The following is a 10,025-nucleotide window of genomic DNA, read 5'->3' on the forward strand; positions in this document are numbered from 1 at the left end:
CTAACTCGCGCGCGGAAACTTCCGCCGCGGGCGCCGAGAGCTAAGTTCTGTGAGGGCCTGAGAAGCTGGTCAGGAGGCGACGCTGCAGGCCTATTATTGCCAAGATCTGGACCAGGCTTCTTCCGGCGGGGTTGGGAGCCCAGAGCCTCCCGGGTGCAGCGGTCGCGGTCTACTGTTATTCACAACCAAGGGCATCTTTCAAGCGGACAGAACTGGTTTCGGGACCTAGGCACTCGGGGGGCATGGCTATGGCTGCGGGTCCGAGCTCCCGGGAGCCAGAAGGGCTGCTGATAGTGAAACTGGAGGAGGACTGCCCCTGGAGCCAGGAGGTACCCACGCCTGGCCCACAGCCCAGCCCAGAGGTCTCCCACCTGCGTTTTCGACGGTTCCGCTTTCAGGAAGCCTCCGGTCCCCGCGAGGCCCTTAGCCAGCTTCAGGAGCTTTGCCATGGGTGGCTGCAGCCGGAGATGCGCACCAAGGAGCAGATCCTGGAGCTTTTGGTGTTGGAGCAGTTCTTGACCATCCTTCCCCAAGAGATTCAGAGCAGGGTGAAGGAGCTGCGCCCAGAGAGCGGCGAAGAGGCAGTGACCCTCGTGGAGCGTATGCAGAGAGAACTTGGGAAACTGAGGCAACAGGTGACAGCTGTTTTATCCGTGGTTTGGCCCGGAAGACTGGCCTGGTTTTGTAGTCTAATATATTTGATTGCCCTGAGTAGAATTTGCGTGAGGGAGAGGCGTTTTCGCGCTTCATCTGGAACACGTTCCTTCCATATTTTCCCCGTATGATGACAGTGGGCAGGGACTGTGCTTCAGCATGTAGGCGTTGGTCCTTCAGTAGTGTTGTAGTTAGACTCCGGGCAGGCTAAGCTGTTGGTCCTGTTTTCTCTTGGTAAGATGAAGATGCTGAAGTACTATCTGGGGATAATTTCGAGGTTTAAGAGGAAAATACGTCGTTTGGCACTGCTGCCATTGCTTCAAGGGCTTTATTTTGTGGCAGGGTCTTAGGTGGCCGTAGCTGACCGTGACTCACTGTGTAGCTCAACTTGGCTCCAGCTTTCCATTTCCCCACATTCTGAGTTCTAGGGTTACAGGCGTGTGTCGTTGCGTTTGGTTCTGCACTTTCTTTTTTAAAAGGCAGATTCTAGTTGTGTAGCTCAAGGTTAAACGCGAGGTGACCTTCCTGCTTCAACCTCCCTTCTACTGAGATTACCACAGGCCTGTGCCGCCACCCCAAGTGTATACTTAGTGGTTAACACCTGGTATATCTTTGTCAGCAGTCTATAATGCAGAGTTGGATTTCTGTTAACTGAATTTTGAAAAACAGCTTAAGCACTGAGGTGCTGTGGTCACTGCCTGCTAAGTTTACCTTCGGTAGTAGTGAGAAGTGGGAGCACCTAGACAAGGTGAGAGCGAGCGCCAGCAGAAGTGAAGTGTGTCAGGAGTGTGTTGAGAAGGTGTGCACTGGAGTCTCACTTTCCCTTGCTTCCATTCCTCCCTCTGTTTTCTGTTACACACAATCTAAAACACCTTTAGCATAAACCATTCTCTTGGCCAAGACCAAAGGGATGGTCCTGTGGTTCTCTGTTGAAGGCTCGTTCTAAGAATCCTGTACTCATGTCCGTTTCTGTCAGCCCCGTTGTGATGATGAGTGATGTGGGTTGGTTCCCAGGTCACAAACCAAGGGCGGGGAGCAGAAGTGCTTTTGGAGGAGCCTTTGCCACTGGAAACGGCAGGAGAGTCACCGAGCTTCAAGCTGGAGCCAATGGAGACTGAGCGAAGCCCTGGCCCCAGGCTGCAGGAGCTGCTAGACCCCAGCCCCAAAAGAGACCCCCAGGCTGTAAAGGAGAGGGGTGAGGGACAGTTACCTGGGCAGGTGGGAGGGAGGAGGGGCTCTGGGGTAACCTCGACCTAGCAGAGTGTAGTATAGGTGCCAAGGAGAAAGAATTCCTGAAGTTGAGGTTCTCAGATGTGGTCTGAAAAACCTGAATGTGTGGGGTGGATTCTGCGAGGGGTGGGTGGGAGGAAAAAGGGAATCCCCTAGGAAAGCCGTTTTGTGCACGGAACTATAGTTTATAGTTAATGGTTGGTGTGGGTGTGGTTAGAATACCGTTGTCCAGCATGAAAAACCGCTCGCGTACCTTTTCTATGACCCTGCTACTTTAGATCACCTTACTATACCTTTTGCTACTCTTTCTTTAATGTTAGTCCTAAAAGCTGAGACTGGGTGCTGGGGAATGCATATTGTCTTGTAATAATCTGTGGGTTGCTAAGATTTTAGTGTCACTGTTCTCATTACGATTTCTGTCATCTTTAGCATTATCTGCTCCCTGGCTCTCTGTCTTTCCTCATGAAGGGAATGTGGAAGATAAGGATATGACGGGGTCCCAGGTGATGTGGGACTTCTCATTGCCTCTCCCCAGAACCCTCCTTTTTTCCTTTCCCTTTGGGGTGGGAGGTGCCCTCTGCTCCTAGGTGAATGTTTTCTCTCTGATCAGATACCTCCTTCCTTTGTCTTTTTTAACCCATCGCTTACAGGCTTCCCCCATTGGCACTCGTAGGTTTTTCCCCTTTAGCTGTGACTCTGCTTGAATTGTCCCTACTGCGTGAGATGCTAAAGGCGATCTTGTGTTATTTCAGTTGCCCGAGAGCTTCGAGGACATGGCAATGTATATCTCTCAGGAGTGGGGCCAGCAAGATCCTAGTAAGAGAGCTCTCTCAAGGGATATGGTGCAAGATAGCTATGAGAACGTGAGCACTCTAGGTAACAACCTCTCTTTCTGGGACAATGGCATTTATGACCAGAGGGTTCTGTTCCTAGGACAAACACTTACCTTCTGGATATGAGCTTTGAGTTTGTCAATATCTATCTGTAAGTGATATCTATCTATATATAAGTAGCCAGCACTCGTATAGTAAGTTGATTCTCAAAGAAATGGTCATCCTATGTTTATTTTTTACTTATTTGAATTAAAAATTATATATTGTTTTAAAAATTCAATTTCTTTGAAAATATTTAAAAACCCATAGTCTGCTCTAATTTCTTTTTTTCTGGAGGGTAACTACTGGGAATGCTTTAGTGTAGATATCTCCCAAATGATAATGTCAGACTTGGGGAGAGTTTGTTTCTGTCTGCTGGCAGGAAGCGAGACTTTTGTTTTCTCTGCTTGGTAGAAGAGTGTGGTGACCTGCGTTTCTCCTTGTGAACAGAGTCCTGCACAGCCGGTCAGGAGAGCTTAGCCACCCAGGTGGAACAAGGAGGGAAGCCATGGGAGCCTAGTGTCCAAAGCTGCAGGGAAGGCGTGAGCCCCAGGAGCCCACTTCCAGGTAAGAACTGAGCGAGGATAAACAGTTGCTCAATGTGGCTTCCACGGTTGTGTGTGACATTTAGAGATTTCAATACATGGCCAGTGTTAGGCAGTGTGTGGGATAACTGTCTCTTTATTTCCTGCACACTCTTAATTAAACCAGTGAGGTAGCGAAAACTGTAGAGTGTAAACTGAGGAGGTGCTAACTCTTGGACTTACTTGAGACATTGTAGGCTCAGCTGTGAACCATACATGAAGGGGAAGCTGATCAGAAAGCAGAGTGGGGACCCTAACAAAGGGAATTCTAAGAGGAGTCTGAGCTCCGAGTCTTTGAATCTTCTCCATGGGCTTCTCTGGCATGCTTTACTTACGGGGCAGGATGGCGAACAGAACTCTGGGCTCACGCCTCTTGCCTGAAAGGCATGTAGCTATTTCTTTTTTCCACTGTAAAATAACCTAAAGGTTTGATTTTTTTTCTCTCTCTCTCTCTTGCTAGGGGCAGAAAAGTTTCAGAACCCAGAAAGAAATGCTGAGTCAGTTTCTCCTGAAAGTGCCGATCCTCCAGTACTGTTGCCTGGCCTGGCCAGGAGGGAGGTGCCCTGGAGTCCCGAGGAGGGCAGACCCGATGACGGAGAAGGACACTGGGAATGTCCTTCAGAAGACAAAACAGAAGAGTCCTTGGTGGGAATCATAAGTTCTAGAGGACTGTTCCAGCCAAAGGAACAGCCCAAGAAATTGCATTTGTGCCCCTTGTGTGGCAAGAATTTTTCTAACAACTCAAACCTAATCAGGCACCAGAGACTGCATGCGGCAGAGAAGCTGTGTATGGACGTAGACTGTGGGGAAGTCTTTGGGGGGCATCCACATTTTCTGTCACTGCACAAAACACAGGTGGGAGAAGAAGCCCATAAGTGCCTTGAATGTGGAAAATGCTTCAGTCAAAACACCCACCTCATCCGCCATCAGCGCACCCACACGGGTGAAAAGCCCTATCAGTGCAATGTGTGTGGAAAGAGCTTCTCCTGCAACTCCAACCTCCACAGACACCAGAGGACACACACTGGGGAGAAGCCCTACAAGTGCCCCGAGTGCGGGGAGATCTTTGCTCACAGCTCCAACCTGCTCCGCCACCAGAGAATCCACACTGGGGAGAGGCCCTACCGCTGTAGCGAATGTGGGAAAAGCTTCTCTCGGAGTTCACACCTTGTCATTCATGAAAGAACCCACGAGAGAGAGAGACTTGACCCTTTCCCTGAGTGTGGGCAGGGCATGAATGACAGTCCCCCCTTTCTTACAAACCATGGAGCTCTCAGAGTGGAGAGGAAACTCTTTGAATGTTTAACTTGTGGGAAAAGTTTCCGGCAGGGCATGCACCTGACCAGACATCAGAGAACACACACAGGAGAAAAACCATATAAGTGTGCCCTTTGCGGGGAAAACTTCTCTCATAGATCTAACTTGATCAGACACCAGAGAATTCACACGGGAGAAAAGCCTTACACCTGTCACGAGTGTGGAGACAGTTTCTCTCACAGTTCCAATCGGATCCGTCACCTGAGAACCCACACTGGAGAAAGGCCGTACAAATGTTCTCAGTGTGGAGAAAGCTTCTCTCGGAGCTCACGCCTCACGAGTCACCAGCGAACTCACACTGGTTAGATACGGGGATCGCTTTTTGCCTCAGTTTTGGCAGAAAGCAGTCTTATCCAGAGCTGGTGTTCTTTGCTCACAGCATGTATTTTACAGGTACTTAATTCAAAGAGAAAGTGGGACTTAGTTTAAGGGAGGTGTAGAGGTGCAGAACTAGCTTAAAACTCAAAAGTTCAGTCTTTAAAGTAAGAACTTAAGTTCTTTGAGGTAACCTGCTCAGGGCCAGTTTTCTATGAAGTCCATCCTGTTTTCAGGTGCATCTACCTTTATTGTTTGACCAGGTATGGTTTGGGTGCTGTACTGAGTCTGGTATTTATCCCAATAATTTTGGGAATACATGTGACTTCAACTCCTTATTTTTGACATTCAGCAGAGGAGTTTGGGCTTCTGAGGCCCTTGAGACCAAAGAAGGGCTAGGTATCCTGGGAGATGAATTTAAAGTCAACAAGACTGATTCTAAGTTGCATGTTTTTGAAAGGCCCTGGCTGGGAAGGCCTGGGCAGTCCAGTTCTGCCACTACAACACCTCTGTGTAGTTTGTCAGGGGTGCTCATTGGCATATAAAGTGACCCAAGAAAGAAAGGGAACTGTAGACATAGGGAAGCCATAGGGTAGAATCCACAGATGAGCCTGGCGTTTTACAGATTAAGGGTATGTGGTTACAGCCTACCTTTCCAGAGAGTGTGACTTTCTTCCATTTGTCAAAAATGTGCATAGAGTGCTAGAGACGTGACTCTAGATGGAAGGTTCCATGATTCCGCAGAAACAAAAAAATATCCTAGGGAAACTAGGAAATTATGTCTTTCTTTCCATGATGAAAATGATAATAAATATCTCCCAGGAAACATGAATATGTATGGATGTTTATTGAGGGCCTTTGTGTTGATATGTTTCAGACAAACTGCTCTTTCCTTGTGGAGATTCTTTTGGTTTAGTGTTTGGTTTGTTTTGGTTTGGATTTTCAAGACAGAGTTTCTGCCCTGGCTGTCCTGGACTCGATTTGTAGATAGGCTGGCCTTGAGCTCACAAAGAGTGGCTTGCTTCTGCCTCCCAAGTGCTCAGATTAAAGGTGTGGGCCACTGTTGCTGCCACCATCACCACCACCACTGCTGCCGGGTCAAATCAGGCTTTTTAAAGACAGGATATTATTTTGCAAAACTGGTTCCCAGGAGGGAATCCAATAATGGTCTTGATATAGTAGCCATTGATCATTAATGGTGTAGAGGTAAAAAGAAGGGCAAAATTAATAATATGTTTTAGAAGGTGGGCTTGGGATAGGAATAATAGTGTTTATCTTTGTTTCTTTTTTCTGACAGGGAATCTCTGTGTAGCTCTGGCTGTCCTGGAACTCAAGTCTGTAGACCAGGCTGGCCTTGAACTCAGAGGTCTGCCTGCCTCTGACTTGGGTGTGCTAGAATTAAAGGCTGTGCCACCACTTCTCTTTTGAGAGAGTTAGACCCAGCACTCTAGCAGTAGGAAATAAGATACCAGGAAGCCATCTAACTAGCTGTTCTTCTGGGAGGAAAGGTGATGGAACAGTTTAGTGAGAAACCTGGAATTTTGATTTCGTTAGAAAACACAGTGTAGGCTTAGATTTTTCTACAAACCTACCTTATTTAGGGTTCTTAAGTGCTTCTACCTCCCTTCCAACCCACAGAGCAGAGGTAGGGGAGAAAGACGGTTACTAGGGAAGGGGAGTTGTAGACTTTTTAGAAGTAGGTTTGTAGAGTGAGTCCACTCTGTTGTCCCTCTCACAAGGCAGCTTCCAGCAAAACATCACATGATGCAACTGAGTCTTCAAAGAAACAAAAAACTTCCTCTTCAACACACAAATATTTTAAGAACATGTTTTCATTTTAATCCCAGGTGTGGTGATACGGGGCTGCTTTGCAGCAGCTGACTGTGATTTGCCTCGTGCTCAAGTAGAGGCGTGGTTTTGCCAGCTGTATATAGTTTCTGCAATTGTGTGATGTTGGAATTCTGGGAAATTTTCAGAGGGTGTGTACATGCTAGAGCCCCAACAGTCGGGGTTGGTGGTTGCTGGTTGTTCATGGGGGTTGGTTTGAGTTTGTTAGTAGTTGTGCTCAAAGAAGAAACTAGGAGGAAGAAATTAGATTCTGAGATGTCTCTCTCCCTTCTCTTTCTCTCCTATATTAATGACAGGGATGAAACTCGGGGAATAAAGGATGGGAAAAAAAGAGAACTCAGAAAGTATCAAAGACCAGCTATAGAGCAAAGAAACAAGAAAGAAGTTATATTCAAAGACCTCTGTCTCTCCCTGAGCTATCCTTATCTAGTGATGGGGGTGAAACCGGGGTAAAGGGAATAAAGGGTGAGAAAAAGGAGAATCCACAAAGTAGCTAAAGCCAGCTACAGAACAGTCCATTAGCAGCAGCCTGTCAGAGCAATCCTCACCTTATCTCAGGTTAGTGTGTTTAGAAGCTTGGTCTTCTGGACCAATTTTTAAACATTTTCTAATATCTCCTTTTATTTTATGGGCCTTTCATGCATTGGAGGTGGGCAGTGGTGGTATGAGGACTGAGGGCAGGGAAGGAAGGGGAGGAGGTTAGTGTAAATTGGAGATTAACAAAGCATCTGCTATAGTAGGAGCAGATACTCCATTGTCCCATGGAGTAGGGTGGGATTGGTAAGGCTCCTGGTGCCATTTGCTGTACCACCAAGCAGCTTGCTTGGATCGTTCACACACACAGCATTCTATAAAATCACCCATGCACATATTACATGGTCCAGCTGTTACTGTGTTGTGTGCTTTTTCCTGGGCAGATGTAAAGAAGTGTCTGTCACTCCAGATAAGGTGCCAATGGCAGACTAAAGAAAGCATTATTTAGTCTGACCCATGTTAAGGTGGGTCAGTGAGTTTGTTGGTGCTGCATACCGGAGGGTCAGATGGGAACAGTTTCCTGAGCTTAGAGTTTTCTTAACTCTGTGTGGGTATATGGATATCAGAGGACCTAATAGTGGCATTCGTCAGCAGCCATCCACCTATTTAAAGACCTGACTGAAGCCTGGAGTTTACCTACCAGTTAGGTCAGGCAGGCTGGCTGATTGGCCAGCCAGCCCCAGGGATTTACCTGTCTTGATGCTAACAGCACACCTGGCTTTTGAGATGCTGAGGCTCAAATTCAGGTCTCCCTGTTCATTTTCATCCCTCAGCACCTCAAGTCTTGGCTGGTTTCCATTCTACAGGAGAGAATGTTCTGATCTGAGGAAGTAGCTAATCGCCATGTTTTATTTTAAACATTCTCCATTTCCATCATCTAGTCTCACCCCAGCTTGAAAGGCTCTCTCTAAAGAGGGAGGCTGCATGTAGCTTAGGTTGCCCTTTAATTTGCTAGGTAATTTAAGAGATGATCTTAAATTTCTGATCTTCCTTTCTCTGCCTTCAAACTGCTGGGACCCCATATGTGTATTAGGACATTGTCTACCTTTGCAGCCCTTTCCATTTTAGTAGCAGAATGCCCCTATCCACTGGTTAAGGTACCAACTCCAATGAGTAGGCATTTGAGTCCCGTATGTGCAGGTACGTGAAGTCAGTTTGTCAGTCTTCTCCCAGCATAATTACTCTATGCTGGACAGGCTGTAAAATGGGAAGGGATCTTACATCCTTTTCATTCCCTCTCACAGTGTTCCCCAAGCCTTGGAGTAGGGATTGACACAGATAGAAGGCTCTTTCAGAATTGGACTGACCATAGGTGGAACCAGTTTTAGAAACCGACCATAAAGTCATAATTTTCAAGACAATGAAAGAAGCTTAATGAGAATTTGGAGTGTTTGAACCCCCAAATGTGTGTGGCTAGATGAAAGCTGTTAAGGATCCAGGGAATAATGGCTTGTTTCCTCGAGTTCTCCCACCGTCCCTATGGTGGGTGGCAGCTGCCAGGTCCAGCCTGTTGAATTTTTTGGGGGAACATATTTAGGACAAAGGCAGGTTGGAGGGGAAGCCAAGCTGCCTGGTTGGCTTGTTGGTCAGCTTGGTTACTACCCAGAATATCAGCATGATCCCCCTGGCAGTCCTGGCCACACCCACATTAGAAGCCTGATGCCTAGGACATGAGGCCAAAATCTCAGTGGTAGGCTTAAATTAGGTATTGGGAGCAGTGAGAAGACCAGTCTCTCCTGATGGCTGTGTAGGTGTGGGACACATTATGTGTGTGCTTTCCGTGTGCATCTGCAGAGCCTTAGCCAGAGCACAGTTCCTAGTCTCCTGCAGCTGGGGTTCACATGACTGTGGACTGCCACGTGGGCACCAGGAACTGAACCGGGTCATGCGAAGAACAGCCAATGTTCTTAGCTGTTGAGCCAACTGTCCAGCTCCTATTCTGTAATATTTTAATTATCTTTGGTTGTACTTTCCTATTGGGACTTAAGACCATGTAGGGAACCATGAATCTGATTTTGGCCAATTTAGGCCCCTTGGGAGTTCCTTTTAGGGGCTTGGAAGGAGCCCTTTGTTCCTTTATGTGGCATACATTTATTATTATTATTATTATTATTATTATTATTATTATTATTATTATTGGTACTGGGGAGTGAAACCAAGGTCTTGTGCATATTAACTACTCCACTAGTCAATTACCTAGTAGAGTTTGAGCTTGTTTTTATCATAGCCATTACAATTTAGATAATTTGGGACAGTAATTCATTATTCAGATCCTTGTTTTTGTAACATACAAAAATACCCAGTATTCATACACTTGAAATTTAAATTTATTATTTTCAAACTGTATTCTAACCAATACATAAGTGGGCATTGATATGAAAATAATGTTCGATTAAAAACAATGTCAACCGTACTTTTGTATTATATAATTGCAATTACCTTGACACTGTCTGGTTACTTGAACCAGAAGTTGAAGGCATACTGGAAGTATCCTTAATATCATGAAGCCTATTTTTCAATAAGCTACCAAGTCTTAAATGTCTTTTACTCTTGGACTCTTTCTTGGCTATATTTTGTTTGATCTCTTTTAGTGTAAAATGGAATCTTTGAAACTCAGGTGTGGTATCAACAAAGTTAACAAGGTAATCTCTTTTATAGTAGACAAATTTAG

The 10,025-nt window shown here is 46.2% G+C and overlaps 1 protein-coding gene across 2 annotated transcripts; it reads left to right on the forward strand.

Moving 5' to 3' along the window:
• Positions 1–5,804, forward strand: Znf263 (zinc finger protein 263). 2 transcript variants are annotated; one of them, XM_021632435.2, is made up of 6 exons: positions 1–635; positions 1,669–1,849; positions 2,314–2,387; positions 2,637–2,760; positions 3,207–3,323; positions 3,801–5,804. In XM_021632435.2, the coding sequence occupies exons 1-6, from the start codon at positions 243–245 to the stop codon at positions 4,961–4,963; spliced, it is 2,052 nt and encodes a 683-aa protein (XP_021488110.1). In that variant the 5' UTR covers positions 1–242; the 3' UTR covers positions 4,964–5,804. The 2 variants fall into 2 exon arrangements, with proteins under 2 accessions (XP_021488110.1, XP_021488109.1); XM_021632434.2 differs by lacking the exons at positions 1,669–1,849; positions 2,314–2,387 and having other exon boundaries at positions 3–635.
• Positions 5,805–10,025: the final 4,221 nt, after the last annotated feature.

This window comes from Meriones unguiculatus, chromosome 11, assembly GCF_030254825.1.
Source record: "Meriones unguiculatus strain TT.TT164.6M chromosome 11, Bangor_MerUng_6.1, whole genome shotgun sequence".
Classification (NCBI taxonomy): Eukaryota; Metazoa; Chordata; class Mammalia; order Rodentia; family Muridae; genus Meriones; species Meriones unguiculatus.

Coding starts and splice junctions, on each gene's coding strand:
- Znf263 (XM_021632435.2), top strand. CDS start 243: ATGGCTATGGCTGCGGGTCCGAGCTCCCGGGAGCCAGAAGGGCTGCTG. Junction 2,388..2,636: donor AGGATATGACGGGGTCCCAG/GTGATGTGGGAC, acceptor GTGTTATTTCAG/TTGCCCGAGAGCTTCGAGGA. Junction 2,761..3,206: donor TGAGAACGTGAGCACTCTAG/GTAACAACCTCT, acceptor CCTTGTGAACAG/AGTCCTGCACAGCCGGTCAG.